The sequence below is a fragment of the Rissa tridactyla genome, chromosome 10 (genome assembly GCF_028500815.1).
Source record: "Rissa tridactyla isolate bRisTri1 chromosome 10, bRisTri1.patW.cur.20221130, whole genome shotgun sequence".
Taxonomy (NCBI): domain Eukaryota; kingdom Metazoa; phylum Chordata; class Aves; order Charadriiformes; family Laridae; genus Rissa; species Rissa tridactyla.
In genome coordinates, this window is record NC_071475.1 from 2,352,260 (window position 1) to 2,368,733 (window position 16,474).

General features: G+C 37.4%; 2 protein-coding genes across 11 annotated transcripts in view; both read right to left on the reverse strand.

Moving 5' to 3' along the window:
• The window catches only part of ASB14 (ankyrin repeat and SOCS box containing 14), a 37,544-nt gene extending 26,359 nt beyond the window's left edge, over positions 1-11,185 (reverse strand). For 5 of the 10 annotated variants that reach the window (XM_054216035.1, XM_054216036.1, XM_054216038.1 and 2 more), the window contains exons 1-9: positions 10,301-10,342; positions 9,829-9,868; positions 8,452-8,663; positions 7,868-7,923; positions 6,541-6,672; positions 6,291-6,449; positions 4,067-4,312; positions 2,275-2,446; positions 540-1,083 (exon numbers count right to left, since the gene is read on the reverse strand). In XM_054216035.1, coding sequence (XP_054072010.1) covers positions 540-1,083; positions 2,275-2,446; positions 4,067-4,312; positions 6,291-6,449; positions 6,541-6,672; positions 7,868-7,923; positions 8,452-8,579 — 1,437 coding nt within the window. In that variant the 5' untranslated portion in view covers positions 8,580-8,663; positions 9,829-9,868; positions 10,301-10,342. Of the gene's footprint in view, positions 1-539; positions 1,084-2,274; positions 2,447-4,066; positions 4,313-6,290; positions 6,450-6,540; positions 6,673-7,867; positions 7,924-8,259; positions 8,373-8,451; positions 8,664-9,828; positions 9,869-9,996; positions 10,064-10,300; positions 10,343-11,030 lie in introns of those variants that run through there. The other 5 variants (XM_054216041.1, XM_054216042.1, XM_054216040.1 and 2 more) reach the window with 5 other exon arrangements.
• Positions 11,186-11,228: 43 nt separating this feature from the next.
• Positions 11,229-16,474, reverse strand: part of DNAH12 (dynein axonemal heavy chain 12) — a 72,321-nt gene continuing 67,075 nt past the window's right edge. Inside the window, exons 68-74 of the mRNA XM_054216022.1 lie at positions 16,223-16,408; positions 15,658-15,761; positions 14,316-14,520; positions 13,985-14,122; positions 13,423-13,514; positions 13,118-13,185; positions 11,229-11,990 (exon numbers count right to left, since the gene is read on the reverse strand). Of these exons, the coding sequence (XP_054071997.1) occupies positions 11,800-11,990; positions 13,118-13,185; positions 13,423-13,514; positions 13,985-14,122; positions 14,316-14,520; positions 15,658-15,761; positions 16,223-16,408 (984 nt within the window). The 3' untranslated portion in view covers positions 11,229-11,799. The remainder of the gene's footprint in view (positions 11,991-13,117; positions 13,186-13,422; positions 13,515-13,984; positions 14,123-14,315; positions 14,521-15,657; positions 15,762-16,222; positions 16,409-16,474) is intronic.

The window sequence follows — 16,474 nt, forward strand, 5'->3', positions numbered from 1 at the left end:
TTGCATCCCAGCCCAATGCATGCCACAACCCCTTATCTTCAGGTTAAAGATGGGTTTATTAGGTTCCAGTGGACTTTACAAACTGCAAAACAATGACACTGATGGGTGTCTCTAGGACCCTCTGTAGGTCAGTCCAGGTTTGTTGATGTCTGCTCAGTTCTTGCCATGCCAGCTCCAGGGGGTCCTTACAACAGCCTTCCAGGACTGGTGGCGGGATACAAGGCAACCCAGCGAGCCAGCCTGCAAGTCCCTGCATGGACAAGACTGCCCTGGAGAGCCAATTCTGTACTCATCATTAGCACATCATTAGCTATATTTTCACAATTGAAAAATACTATTTATGACCATTTGCTGTCATAAACCGGGTCTCATGGCAACACCTGTTTAATTTTAAAGCCTTGTCTACTCCTATTTTTATGTATAAATGGTCTCACAGTTTCAAAGCTGCCTTTTCTGACACTGCATTAAATACTTTTTCATTTAGTTTTAGAAAGGACACCAGTAATAAAACAGCATATGAAGCCATCTGGTATACTTACCATTGTATCTTTGATAACAGTAGAAGTCCATCCATCAGTCACATACTGGGAACGCGAACTGTTTCCCTGTGGGCAATCAAAGCAGCGGTGCACATCATACCCATAGTTCATCAGCATCCTTAACATGACTTCATCTTTCAGAGCATACTGTAGAGCTGATGGAAAGTGTGTTGTATTCACTCTGCAGAAGTAATTGACATTAGCCCCGTGTCGGAGCAGTAGATTAATTAACTCATAGTTGCCCATTCTCAAGGCTATTTGGAGACAGTTGATGGGATCTTGGTTTGGCAGGGCTCCAGCGTCCAACAGCAACTGTGTTGAACAGATATCCCCATTGGAAACAGCAAAGTACAATGCTGATTTCCGGTGGTCATCATAGCCTTTGCGAACTCTTTGATCCAGCATGAAATTGGCATCAAACCCAGATTTGAGGAGAAACTCAAGGCACTGAGGATGTGCTCCTGCTGCTGCTGAGTGAACCGGACTTATCCCACTTTCTTTAATGGCATCAAAATCAGTAACTGGAACTAAATATTTTAGGGCTCTGAAAAATTAAAAAAAAAAGAATCTCAGAATCTTAAATGTACTAGTTCACCTAGCTCAATCTTTGAATTTCTCTGTGTTGCTGGACTTCAGAATTCATCAGGACTGTGTACAGTTGTCTTAATCTACCAAATCAGTACCATGACATGCTATACCTCTACATTAACTGCTAACGACTAAATTCTTAGCCAGCACCGGATACTGGCCTTACACCTACCACACGTGAAATATTATTCTATTATACTATTATTCATTAACAACCCCATTCCTTGCTAGAGGAATCATAGAATGGTGGGGGTTGGAAGAGACTTCTGGAGATCATCTAAGTCCAACCCCCCTGCCAGAGCAGGGTCACCCAGAGCAGGCGGCACAGGAACGCGTCCAGGCGGATTTGGAATGTCTCCAGAGACGGAGACTCCCCCACCCCTCTGGGCAGCCTGAGCCGGGGCTCTGCCACCCTCGCAGGAAAGAAGTTTTTCCTTCTGTTCAGACGGAATTTCCTGTGTTCCAGCTTGTGTACGTTGCCTCTTGTCCTGTCCCTGGCGCCACTGAAAAGAGTCTGGCCCCATCCTCTTGACACCCACCCTTTAGATATTATTAACATCGACGAGATCCCCTCTCGGTCTTCCCTTCTCCAGGCTAAACAGACCCAGGTGTCTCAGCCTTTCCTCATAAGAGAGATGCCCCAGTCCCTTGACCATCTCTGTAGCCCTCTGCTGGACTCTCTCCACCACAATGCAACATTACTAGTATTGAAGAATTGTTTCTCACTTATTGTGATTTTAGCATAAATATCTTCCAGTGACCTTCCTGTCTTTAAAATAGGGACAACTCTCATCCCCTAAGTCTATTTAATTATTTAGTATTTTTACCTTCCTGTGACAGGGTAGAGATGAGGCATACCCAAAGAGAGTGAGGACGTCCCAAGAAGCTCAATATCAGACTGGGCACTGTTACTATTTGTGACAAGTGTGGAAACGCTATAGGAATTAGTAGGTTCATCCCAGAAATGATGAAGATTTTATCCTGACTGGTCTCTTACATTCAGATACGGAAAACTCATATTTACACGGTCAAAAAAGAATTCCTTCTACAAAACTACAGATTTTCTGCCTGCATGGAGTAAGGTAGAATTAGCAAAATTAGTATCTCTGGTGTCACCATTACTTGATTTTTAAGTATATTAACTCACACAAAGTGTCCTCTATATGCAGCTCTGTGGATTGGCAAATGACCCGAGTGCTTTGGTACGTTGGCATCAGCTCCATATTCTAGTAAAAGACTCAGAGAATCTGGGTTTCCTCCTCCTGCAGCTTCAAATAATACAGAAGCACAATCCATTGCCTGTGAAAGAACATCCGCACCTGGAAAGAAGCATCAAGGATTTTCAAGGTAGTCACTATAAATATCCAGCAGTAATTACTATCTCCAGCCTTCCAGTGACATGGTATTGTGGATAATATTCTTCACCAAATAAAACCACTATAGGCATAAACCTTCATGTTGGATCCTTGATCATGGGAACAAGAAGGTCCAAACCACTTTGAACACAATCACACAGTAAGACTCGATGCTAGAACTGAGCAAGCAAGGGGTTTGCTTCTTATTCAAACGAATAATTGTTTTTTGGCTTATGCACAACGCATTTCAGTTCTACTTTACAAAGACCAGACAGATATAACTGTAAATGTGAAAGAACCCCAGTATCAAAACAGTTCATACAATCCAGTTCCAGTGCTGCTCAGCCATCATATAAAATTCCCCACCCCTTCCCTACGGTGACCTGTCTACATGAGAAAACAATATTGCATTTAAAAACAATTACATCCACTCACTAAAATGTTGATATATTATTTGAATATTATGAAAATGTAGTCTTTATCAGGCCTTTACTCAACTACATCACAACAATCCTTTCGGTGCAGATAGCATTTAATTTTCTTTAGTAAGGAAAGTTACCTCTGCTGCTATTTCTGAAGGCGTATCTTACAATAACCAGTTTTAACCCAATCACAGAACTTTCAGCAGACTAATAAAAATGTGTATAAATAGGCTAACTACTTTAGAGAGTATACATACGTGTGTGTATATATAGACACACACACATATGTATCTCATAAAGTGAAATTTAGATACTAGGAATTCTTTAGATGGACCTCAACTCATGTGATTTGGGAGTCAAATTGTTCAAATAAATTAAGATACCATCCAAAAATGCAAACAAAATATCTCCTGGGTGTGTGTCAGATTTGCTTGCAGTTTTGCAAAGCCTTCATTGATGACTACTACAGTAAGTAATCTCTAAAAATATACTTTGTATATGTTTGGATCCATTAACCCTATCAGCTGCGTACTCAATCACATGACAACAGTTCATTTCTTTTCACTTCAGTAATGCAAAGTTTCACTGACTACTGAGCTAAGAACAAATTTTTTTGCCTCTGCATTTTGGAATAATTTTCTTCATTGGAAAGAGGATTCACTTTGTCCCATTTGGGCTTTAGGCACTTCAGTACTAACACATGTGGCTTACAATTTCTACTCACTTGACCACCACCACCACTACTGAACCTACACGTTACTAAATCAATCTACTAAGTTGTAAAACAGAACCACAGAATAGCTGAGGTTGGAAAGGACCTTTAGAGAACATCCAGTCCAAGCCTGTGCTCAAGCAGGGTCAGCTACAGCAAGTTGCCCAGGACAGCGTCCAGTCAGGTTTTTAGCATCTCCAAGGATAAAGACTCCACAACTTCTCTGAGTGACCCACTTCAGTGTTCAACTACCCTATAGAAAAAAAGTGTTTTCTTATGTTCAGGCAGAATTTTTTAGGTTTCAGTTGGGGCCCACTGCCTCTTGTCCTGTTATTGGGCACTGAGAAGAATCTGGCTCTGTCTTCATTATACCATCCCATCAGATATTTATAACACTGGCAAAATAGAAGCCCACCCCAAGCCTTCTCTTTCTATATAATAAAGCCTCACCTTTTTGCAATAAGAGCTCCATAATTTCTGTATGTCCGACCTGTGCAGCCAGTGCCAGAGGTGTGAGCCCATAGCCACTGCGAGGGTCAGGATCTGCTCCAGAACGAAGGAGAAGCTTCACCAGATCCTTCCTGCCTAATCTGGCTGCCTCGTGTAAAGCAGTCCTCTTGTGGACACATTGCAAATTCACTTTTGCACCAGAACTTATCAACAAGGAGGCAATCTCACACGAATCATGTTTAACTGCTGTAAGACAATAAGCGAAGTATCAGCCAGAATGTTATTCAACACGATTCTAGGCACTATGGCTTCTGTTATGTGGCAGCCCAGGAAAGCCCGAGCTGTTCCTGGCAGTGCTATTTATACACTGAGAAATGTCATATTACACCGAAAGGTTTAACTTATTGCCAGGTCTGTTCGTTGTTTCCAGGATAACATTAACTATGCAAATGAATAATTTTACGGTAATCTCTTTCTCTCTGTAATCCTCTGTTGCATTTGGTAATGCAACTGGATGCAACTTCCCTTGCCACTAGATGGAGATAATATATAGGGACTTAGCGCCGTCAGCAACTGGCCTGCTCAGAGACCTCTATTTAATCTTCATAAGCAGTTACCATAATATTAAACAAGTCTTAAAATGACAGCGTCGTATACCTTATTAGCTTAATAAGCCTGATCTGTTAAATCAGTAAGGATCTTAAAAGAGTAATTTGCATTGGCTCCAGTGAATGGAATGAGTAAGCAACACCTTTCCCTCCTTCCCTCTTTGATCTTCCAGGCTGTGCGGGGTAGAACAGTGAGCGCCCTTCAGTGAGACAGATTAGGCAGAGAAGCTTCATGTGCCACAGCTGCTTGAAATACCACTGACAGCACACTATAACCTGAGATGCCCCATTATCTGTAACCTACATGGCTGCTTTAGATAAATCCCATACATCCCCTTCATGGGGGATGGTGCATTTTAATACAGAGAACTTGAAAAGCATCTAGGAATTTTCTGCACCTTGTTTAAGCAGGTGGCCCTGACCACATGCTTTAGTTATTCAAAGGGATGGATTGGAGGTCCTATGGACAGGTAGGCATTTTCCTCTTCCTTTAACAATAGTTTTGAAAAAAACACCCTTCCAATATCAAAAAACCTTACAAGTTTGTCCAATAAACTTACAGTGCTCCTTTAGAACTCAGACAATGAGAACACACTTCCCTTTTTTTGGCTAGGACTCATTAAGCATAATGGCATCATAGCCCTAGTTGGGGGAAGCAAATGAAATGAACATACATAATTTTTGAAAAACATCTTGGCAAAATATTAGGACTTATTCTTCACAAATCAAGAATTACAGTTCTTGTGCATGATCAAATTAAAGTGGCATTCACACTAAGAGTGACACTAGGAATGTGAGTGCCTTCTTCAATCAAAAAAAAAAAATCAGAGAGAAGTGAACTGAGAATTTAGGCCTGGCTAGCTTCTTCACTTGTCATACTTGGATTAATTCCAACAATGCCTGGATAGGGACAAACACTGTTTTATGCTCTACGTAATGCAGATAAATCAGGCTGGTTTGCTATAATTTTTGAAAATCAAAACCAATTATGATGGCTTTTGAAGAAAGAGAAGCTGATGCAATGAAAGAGATGCCATGTAAGCAGACAATATGAATGTTTTATGTCTGCAGACATGAAAACCAGTAATAGCATGAAGAAGCAGGAGGACCTGGTTATCTGGCACTACTGCATAAATGATGCCAAGGAAAGCAGAGGAAGACACTGGCACTTCATGGAGAAATCTTTTTGATTCTTTGAACAAAGAAGATGTATGTACAACCTGAACCTCAAACTCTTTGCAACTGAGGGATGGAAAACGGTAGGCATCTGGAGCTCCCTGCACTGGATCAGACTTTGGGGAAAGCTTTTTAGCTTCTCTTAGTTCTATGTCCCATACTTCAGTAGACCAATAAGGGTAATACTTTAATTAATAAATAATGCTAAGAACCTTGTGGTGACAGTCCCTAACTTGGAACTGTCAGCTCATTTAAAGCCTTGATATCATCAAGAAAGACAGGGACAGACACATTCAATATTGAGATTAGCATTTTTTGCTCCTTATAGCAAAATATTGTAGATATTGATGTGAAGTCAAGAATGTGAAATGGAAACTTAAAATGTGTAACTAGAACCTCCCTCATGCCCTCACCTCTCCACCCCTAAAAAAGGTATTCACCTGTAACTAAAGGAGAATCTCCCTCTTCATTCTTAACATTGGGATTGCAGCCATTGAGCAGAAGAAAGCGGACATTATCTACAAAGCAATTTCTTACTGCCACCAAGAGAGGTGTTTCCCCTTTTAGAGTGGTCTGTTCCCATGTAGTGGCACGGGAGGCTGAAATACAGAAAAACACATTTGAAGCTGGATCATTCATCAAACCTGACTTTGTAAAACTTTTTGGCGGAAAATGACAAGGACTACGTACCTTTCAAAGTTATTTCAAGGATGTTCTTATTTAGCTGTGCTGCAGCTTCATGCACAGGAAGCCAGCCTTGCTGATCTGCTTCTTCAAAAGCAGAACTGTGCTTCACCAACTTCATCAAGGCCTCCTCTTGGCCTGTGATATTTTAAGACAGACACGTATCTCATTACTCATAATAAACCAAAATTCAGGCAACTTACATACACTGATGGGATAAATGGCACTCAGTATCTAGAATAAACAACTTTGTCAAAGTAATTTTTCCTCAGAGGGTGGTTTTCACGAATGGAACAATCAATGACTGTCACTGACTCACAAACCATTTTGAATTATACACTGAAAAAACTTATTTATAATTGACTAAAATATTTCAAATATAATCCTCTCTTATGAGCAACAGCGCATGAAAGTTTAATGTATGAAGTAAACAAGTGTCCTAGTGAAACTGTAGGAAAAATATTTAGGTTGGGAAAAGTAAAATGAAGGTGATTTAACAGGATGAGACCTATCTTGTATTCCTGTTCTTACTAACAATCTTACTGGAACTTTAATCAACAGAGATGATTGTGTTTTCAATTTTATATCTCGCCAAGAAACTGCAAAACTTTCTTGGCTGGAAAGCCTGTTTAAGTAGAATCCTGGTTTCTGCTCATGATTTTTATCCCCTCATTCCTGGGAGAAGGCAGTCTCCCTCCTGTTACCTACAGCTCTAGGGTGAGCGGACAGACTGCTCTCAGTCTCTGCCACTGAAGTTCTCCTACATATGGAAGAACTATATATTCATAAGGCCAGAAAGCAAGTGTAATTACAGTTTAGGCATATTCTTCATAGTGTATGGAACATATATAGCATCTGCTTTTCCAGCAAAGACTGTTGTTTCAGAAGGGCAGACTAAGAACATCTCATCTAGAAATACATTAAATTCTGGCAGTTAAGGAACAATTCTGGAATACCCTTCAGGTAGAGAAGGGATTTTCATCCGGGTATCTCACAAAGTGAAACGCTTTTAGGAAGTATTAATTGACTGAGGCCCTTGCTGTCCTGTCGTTTATTTTACAAGAAAGGCCTGACATTGTCCCCTAACTCCAGGAGATGAAGCAATGGAATATGAGAGGAGTGACATATGAACCCACCCTTTTACCATGTTCCTATCTAATATGTTAGCTTTTTGGTGTCCTGTTTTTAGTTGCCTTACTCCACCCCAGACTATATAAAGAAAAACTGCACTTAAATCAGGTGATCAAACACCTAAAATGTAGGCATTGCTCAACAATGCAATATCCAAGTGATTCCTAGGGGTATAGGCTTTGTGCAGTGTGTTTGTACTTAACTGTCCGAATTGCTGCAATTATCTTTTCATGTTCTTCACTTGCAATATACTGGAAACTGCATAAACAGAACACAAATAAAATGAGAAGTAAAAATTAATGTGAAGTTCAGGATATAATTATCCCTTAATTAAAATACTCAAGCCTAGACTACACGTTAGATTTCTGTAAGTTACATAGGTTTTGTCAGGGTTTAACATATTAAAACGCTTTTTTGGTTGGTCTTCCCCTGCCGCCATAAATATTTGAGTTTTCATACAAAGTCCAACGATTAAATACTAAAATGAGGGAAAGCTACCATACCAATCTATTTTTACATCACATACTTAACTTCTTCATCAAGCCTTGTACTCATTTAGGTATTGATGTAAAATGTCACCAGAAAGTTTCTTACGTTCCATATTTTTGAGGAAATTGGTATACTTTTTCAGGGAGAACTCATAACAAGTGAGCTACCAGTGGGTCCCAGTATCCATGAGACAAGGTCAGAGCAACACAACATATAGACTGAAAAGGGAAGATAAGGTTACTACATGCTTATGATAATGCCAAGAAAACACCCAAACCAGAAGTAATAATTTATTACCTTTCATCCTCTGTTGCACTGCCACTTGTTTCAATTTTATGCCTATCTTGTAAGCTTTCCTGAATAGCTTGTTGTGTAGGGATTTCATCATCAGAATCGTCATCAAACATATATGTAGAATTATACATGCCAAATCAGCACAGCTTGGATCGCTTTTTGTAGGGAAACACTGCTTTTTAATTGGAAGCAGATGTTAAATCTTCAGGTTAAATCTGGAGTAACAGAAATAGCAATCCCTGTTTAAGTATCAAGAGAAATGAAACATAGTTTACAACAAATGAATCACAACTTCTCCATCTCAAGCTCCAGCCTTCTCCCAGGTATTTAAGTTTTTGCTGCAAAGAGTTATTCCATTTAGAACAGAGTAAAGGTTTTCTATTCCAATAGCACGTGATAGCTTTTCTCTCTGTTCCACAGACTGAACATACAGAATAACTACTTGTTCTGACATTACTTACTAGAAAGCAACAAAAACAAGTAAAACTTAGTTTTCAGATAAATAGTTATTCCCTCTTAGACACTCAAATATCATCACAATTGTGCTCTGATGTTTCCTTAGTAAGAAAACAGACGTGCAATAAGACTTGGGTTGTTTTTTCAGTTTGTTCACAGAGGACCTGGAAGTGAAGGACAAGTGAAGGACATGAGATTTTTTTTTTTTAAATAGGTTTTGTTTGAACTGTTTCAACAAAGATATTGTTAGGGCCGCATCTTGTAGTCAGCAAAGTATTGTAGATTTGTGCTATTATGTGTATCAGCCTTCCAACTGAAACAACATCAAACCCCACGCTTGAAAAAAGAACAACTTTACCACCTCGCGTACATATTCTACAGCCATTTAGAACCAATAAACATAGAATTCTGCATTTTTCATCAATGCATGCCTGTTTTTTCGTAATACTTGTAAGGGATATATATATATAAAATACTGCAACAGTATATATACAAATACAGACAGAAAGTAAAAATACTGGTGTAACCACAATGGAGTTAATGATAATAATAAAAAAAAAACCCTACAAAAAAAAACCATAACAAAAAATCCACTTAAGAATAGAACCAATTTAAAAAAAAAAAGCTTGCCAAATTGAAAGGGTTCAATTAAAAAATATTTTTACCCTTTTAAGATTGTCATACAAAAAATGGAGCACAGAAATAAAACCCATTTGTACTATTTGTTAATTCTAAATGTTAAAATTTAAGAAGAAATCAAAACATTATAAATGATCATATCACTCATTAAATAGTATAATGTGTGTAGATGTACACTGTTATACGCCCAGGCAGTCACACTGTTCTTTTGTATATTCAGCTACATGCTATTACAGATTAAATTCACAGATGTTCTGTTAGGCTCAAACCTCTTGTGTGTTTTACCTTATCAAAACTTCCACTTCTGTCTTTCAAGACAGCTGTCCTGAAAAAAACAACCAAAAATACAGGGCAAAGTAAAATAAAATGAATAAGTAAAACTGACAGAAATAAATAAATTAGCAAAATGAACGAGCACAGCAAAACGAAGGGAGCTGTCAACATGCCACTTACAAAGTTTGGAGTAATTCTAGAAACATCTTAAATTTAGGCAGCAGTAATTCATAGCAAACCTGCGTCATTTAATTTGTTACCCGATCCACCTAATGCGTGATTGCAAGGCCTTGCTCTGTAATTGCACACGTAGCAAAAGAGACAAATATATTAACAAAATATACAGACAAGTAACTGTTAGTATTTGATGATACCCATCGTACAATGAGTATACAAACATTTTAAATCTAGATTCTTTTTTTTTTTTTTGTAAAAAGATTACTGATTTTCTTATGAATTGAGAAAATATACTGCTTTTCCTCACCTTCTGAAAGAGGGAAGACCTCACACTTTGAAGAAGTGATTATTAACTTGAAAGTGATATTTTCAGGATTGAAAATGATCTCAGTAGAGCCTATGTCCATTAATAGCTCACTATAAATACCCGATCATAAGATACTCTGGGACTTTCTCCATGTTTCTTTCATATAGGTTAGTTATGTTTAATAATCTGACCTGACAAATGGTGTCAGCAAAAGAAGGAATTAAAAGTCCAGTTTCTTTGTAAAAATACTCTTGTTAAAAGTCTTTGGAATGAGAATTTGAGAACCATAAGTAGTAACTATTACATTATGGAAAGAAAATTCTTTAGTGCTTTCCTAAGGGAGTAAATAGAAGATACTGTTAGAAGCTTACTTAAAAGAGTAAGACAGTGTAAAAACTAAAAACAATAAAAGTAAACATAAACAAATAAAATCAAGCAAGTACTCTATTAAAAATTACTGTGTTTCTGATTGCCTAATCACAATTCACATATTAATATAAATAGAAAAAAACAAAAAAAACAAAAAGGCAAACACAGAGAGTCTTTAAAGGCAAAAGCACAATTTCAGAAAGATAGAGCTATGCTGAAAACTTGTGCTGGTGTAACGCACCATGCGCAGGGAAATGCAGGACATAGATGCCTGGTTAGAATAGTGACGGTAGTGACGGTAGGATGGAGTGAGACTTTCAGGTGCTTAATCTATTACTGTATTTTATGGAGGGATCCTTACAAATAAATGATGATGGCTGTGTCTGAATGCAATGCAGAAATAGTTCTTTGCTAGAGGAGATCTAGGAAGGATGCTTGAGTAATTTTTTTTCCTAAAGAAAAATAAGTGCAGATCAGTGAAGGAATTGAAACCAGACTGTTTCTCTGGAGCAATAATGAAACAGGATAACATTTTATGGCAGGTAGTCATAAGGGAGATTTTATCATTTATTCTTCACAGCAACTATTTGGAAAAAAACCCTTACAAAAAATCAGACTGTCTGAATTAAATCCTGAAAAGATGAATTTGCTGAAGAAAGAAGGCATCTGAAGTACTTACTATAGACAATTAAGTGATTTCTCATACTGCAGTCTTCACTGTTGCTCTGACAAAACATAGGCTATATATAAATCCAGTTGAAATCCCAAAACTTACTACCTACTAGCTTTCCACTCGCATGATTCAGCACTCTTAATGCTTCAACATTTCTCTCAAAGCGCAGACTATTTAATTTTCCATTAAGATATATTTTGTGATATTCAAATAATGCGTAAAATTTATGTTTACACATTAATAATATTACCAAAGTCTAAAATCCTAGCTGTATCTTTTCTAGATTGCAAAGATGCTAATAATAATAGTTATTTAAGAGGCAACATTGAGGATCAGAAAATATTTGCATGCATCTTTTAATATAAAAAAGTCAGATGTTTCTTTTACACAGTCCATTCCAGTGTAAGCAAACAAAAAGAACGGGATCTTGTGAAGTGTGTTTCTGAACTGTCCAAAGTTAGTCATCCAGCTGGCAGAGCAATGCAACACCTCGCTTGATCCAGTGTTGAACTGGTTTATCCGTGTTTAGCGTCAAAGCAATGACAAAGTTAGTCGAATGTCCAGTAGTAGATAAGACTCCTTTACGTTCGCTTGTCTTGTAGAGTGGGCAAACATATGCATTAGATTTCTTTATGTCCGATTTTGCAGCTTCAAAAAAAATCCAACATAATATATTACATTCAGCAGATCTGAATAATAATCTACATTCTAATATTAAGTATTTACAGTAATGTCCTTACAGCTAAATAAAAATGGAAAATTGTTTTGTGAGTGACATAATAAAATTATCTGGCTTTTTTTTTGTGTTTTCTTGTGTGATTTGTTTTGGTTTTAGACCCAACTTAATTTAACTACAATTTGTTTTCCAGACTCAATGCCTTTCTGTGATTCTACCAGCTTTGTAATCATTCAAAGACACATTAAAATCTGAATACTTACACAGTTAAAGCACAGTTTATACACGAGCTTTTACCAGCTCCACAAGAATTCTGGTCCAGCAGTCCCAGAAGCTAACTGCAATTCAAGTCACCTGCGACACAAGGACACAACTCCGCAGGAATTCCTTGTACGCCTAGACTGCTGACATGCAACTTGTGCAAAGTCTAAAATCATGCATGTCTGAACAGATTCATACAACAACCAGAAAGAGCACTGGCAGAAAAAGCAGAAACTTTGTAAAACTGCCCATTAGGTAACACCATGTAAGTTGCAACAGTTGCAGTCAAAAGTCCTGCTAGAGTGAATAAATAAAAACAGGGATTTATTGCTCCCGCTCGAAGGAAACAGGAGTTATGGAAAATATCTTACTAGTATGACAGACAACTAGCATAGCAGCTAAAAATAACCTGAGCAAACCTTGCTAAATTCATGTGAGGTAAAATACTGTTTCTGTAAATCAATTAAAAGTTCTCCTCAACTTGTCCAGAGCCAGGAATTCAAGCACCATGTGCTTTCCTACCCAAACTAACTTCTGGTTGAAAAATAGATTAGGCAGCACCTAAACATATTTATAAAAAATTAATTTAACTAGTCCTTTTGTCCAATCCATAGATGTAAACATCTGTGGGGAGAGGGACAGGCCTGTTGCTCAGATGAGATGAGACTGACTCAAGCTAGCCGGCCCTGTTTTTAATGCGTCACAGGTCAGACGCACATGAGTTCTGCGCACGTTCGGGTACTCTGGTGAGGGCAGGAGCATTGATGTTCTGTAAAAAAGGAATTCACTGTTTCAATTTCTTGTTGAATAGCTCACACTTCAAAGAAATTATACTCACTTGGCTTTATCCAAATGATTGGCATCATATCAAAGAGCAATTTGGGATACTGCTCAGCTAACATTCCCCTGGCGAGAGAAAGCAACAAGGTAATTATTTGTGGCTTGGTGTTAAACCAAAGAGGGGTTTGAGGCTTGGGTTTTTTTGTTTTCTTCCCCATTTTCCATGCATGAAGGAGTATTTCATTTGGTGTGTCATTTCAATAATATAAAAAGTATCAATTAAAAATTAAAATACTTAAACAAATCTTGTTTGAGCACCCAAGAGAGCTTTCCAGAACCATAGTGAAACACACTGTTACTGACTTGGTCCTGTCCCAGCGAGCTCCATCTAAAAATAATCCGCGGATATAAACGCCATCTTCTGGTGCAGCATCAGCAGTATCCTGAGGAATAACCTACAAGAAGTAAGAGTTCCATGTTATTAAACTTTTATAGCTGTTTGCTTTTTGAGGTATTATGCCAATAGCCAGTTTCCAGAAGACGAATCCAAAATGAGAATAATACAGTGATACCTCCCTTTTCAGTACTACTTTTATACAAAACCATAAAGATAGCAGATTTCTGTGGGGTTTTTAATTACCTTTATTGTAGGTTATAAAATAAGGCTTTAATCACACAGACAAATATGTACTCTATAGACTGTTTTCTTGAGTGGCGGTACAGGTCCAACGATAGAACTACTTTTAATATACCTCTTTTACGGATGTTATTTAACATGCCTACCTCACCAGAGAATGAAATGTCTGTCTTCAATTTGCAGTGAGTTAGTTGCAAAATGAACCTCCCAGTCAGGATTTACTTACTACATGTCACCACAAATTAGCACTCAGAGTAATAAAAATATGCACTTATAATTTCTCTCTACCTGAAATTCATATCCCAGAAGGTCAATAGGGATCCTGTGCTTCCTAGCATAGTTTTGCATAGCTCCAGTTAAGAAAGCTTGAGTAAAATAGAATCCCGACAACCAAAAAACCGTGGGCTTCCCTAATTCATACCAATCCTGGAAAGAAGAAAATAACATTCAAAAACCAGAAAGAGTCAAATCCCATATTGTTTGACCATTTTCTACATAACCATACTCAGAAAATCTAAGGGAAGTCTATCACTCCTTTCCCGTTACTCCTTTAATGTAAAAGACAAATTATATGAAAAAGTAGATTAAATAATTGGTCGTACGGCCTCTTGTACATTACCTGTAAAAATTTCAGCCTCTCTAGAAAATCTAGAATATAGCTCCCTAATGGTTTTAGACTTGGGTATGAACGTTTTGCCCAACTCTCAGGAACTTTTCCAATAAGTAAACTGCCACACAGAGCCTCCAGTTCAGCATCCATAACAACCAGTCCTTTAATGGCTTTCTTCAGGTTAATTAGTGTAACACGAATAGTTCGGATTAAACTAGAATTAAAAAATAAAACACAATTTTCACACATTTTGCATGATTTTAAAACACAACATCCTCATTGGAAAAAAAAAAGAGAAAACTGGATTATGGAACCATCTATAGAATTTGTATAGCTGCTATATAACTGCGTGATTGCTACATGTATAAAGTCGTGGATTTGTGCATGTGTGATGATTTATTTAAGATTAGGAACAGTATAATAAATTAATTTTTTATCTCTGATATACTCTGTATTGTTTGTTAAGTGGGTAAATTTGGAACGCCAAATGTATACAGCGTTTACTAGATGATGGAAAAAGGTTTAGATTACAAAAGAAGAGGTGGGTAGGGTCTGCAACAAAGGCAAACTTTGTTGAGGAGGCTGAAGGCCAGAGAGCATTATTGAAAGTTTGGGAGCAAATGAAGTGGGAGACATGAAGAGACAAATAGGAAAGAAGGAGCACAGAGAAAAACAGGGAAGAAAGAATGGAGAAGCAGGTGAAGATATGAAAGAAAATTAGGAAACAATGTCAAAAGAGAGACTGCAGACCCAAAGCGAAAAATAAAAGTGATTATAGGTTTATAATCTTAGGAGAATAATTGTGAAAATAAGGTATAGGAAGAAAGGCATCAGGAAAGGGGGAAAAAAAGGAAAAAAATTACACAGATGCATGAGAGACGATAAAGAAATAAGCAGAAATACTTCCAACAATCAAGGAAAAAGTTTCATTAACTATAACCGTGTGTGTATTACAGTTTCTAACTCCTTTACCCTACAGGTCAGAAATATGAAAAAAAAAAAAAATATAATTGAAGATAAAGATGCTGAAAGAGAAAGTGAAGTTAAAAAAAACCATAAAAATATTGTTCACATTCTCTTTTCCAAGTGCGTCCTCAGGATGCACTTCTTCTACCATGTATTTTTCTCTTTCAGTTCATTTTGCCACTAGATCATTTTTCCTGACATCTGTCTTACATTCTGACCTTCCACAAGGAGTAATTGTGCGTGGACTGCAGACAATTAGAAGGGAACAAAATAAATAAATAAAATATTTCACACAACATAGGGTTTACAGCGTATGATTCACAGGAAAACTTTTTCTGCAAATGGAATGATTTTGGTTACATTCAATAAAATATAACACTTTTACTTGTTAAATCTTTCCATTTCTTGCACCAGCACAGTGTTCATACTTTCTTCATATCTCACAGGATATTTACTCAGGCAGCCTTCAATGTCAAAATCATTTGGAAGCTGTAAATGACAACATATTTGGAAATCATTCCATATATCATTATACATTGGTATTACATTCAAAATATGCTTATATGACAAGTTGCAGAGCAATAGATACAGCTAAACCTTCTGATGAGTATCTTATCAATACAGCCTGTAGTAGTTTAATCCAAATAAAAATCACGATTTTTTAAAAAAACAGCTAGATTTTTTCATACCATGAAAAGTTACGAATACGTTTCAATTTTATTAATTTTAAAATTGTTCACACAAACAAATCAACTGTTCTTCCAAGTTGCGTTTGCTCTGCTTTCTCTCTCTGTCTCCTATCTCCTACCTATTTATTACTTTCATATTGCACTAAATTCCTCCCAGGAGGTTTTTCCTCCAACACGAAATCAATTTGACGCTGAAGATTCTAGTTAAAGAATTTATGCATTGTGAAAAGATAAGTTGGAGTAGTTGGTATAATGCAATACCTTGCTGAGAATATCATCTGCAATTTCATAAAGAGTGCTGTCACCACCTCCAGAAGTTCCCTGAGTGCCTCCTCCTTGTGTTAAAAGCAGAGATTCAAAGAGGATCTTAGTTTCCTGAAGGTCTTTTGAAATATCCACATTTTCATGCAAACCAAATACCTCTGGGTGCTGACTAAAGGGAAGACTCTAAGAGAAAATAAACAAACATCAGCATGAGATAAAGCAGGATGCTAGGAATTAGATCCAAGTCTT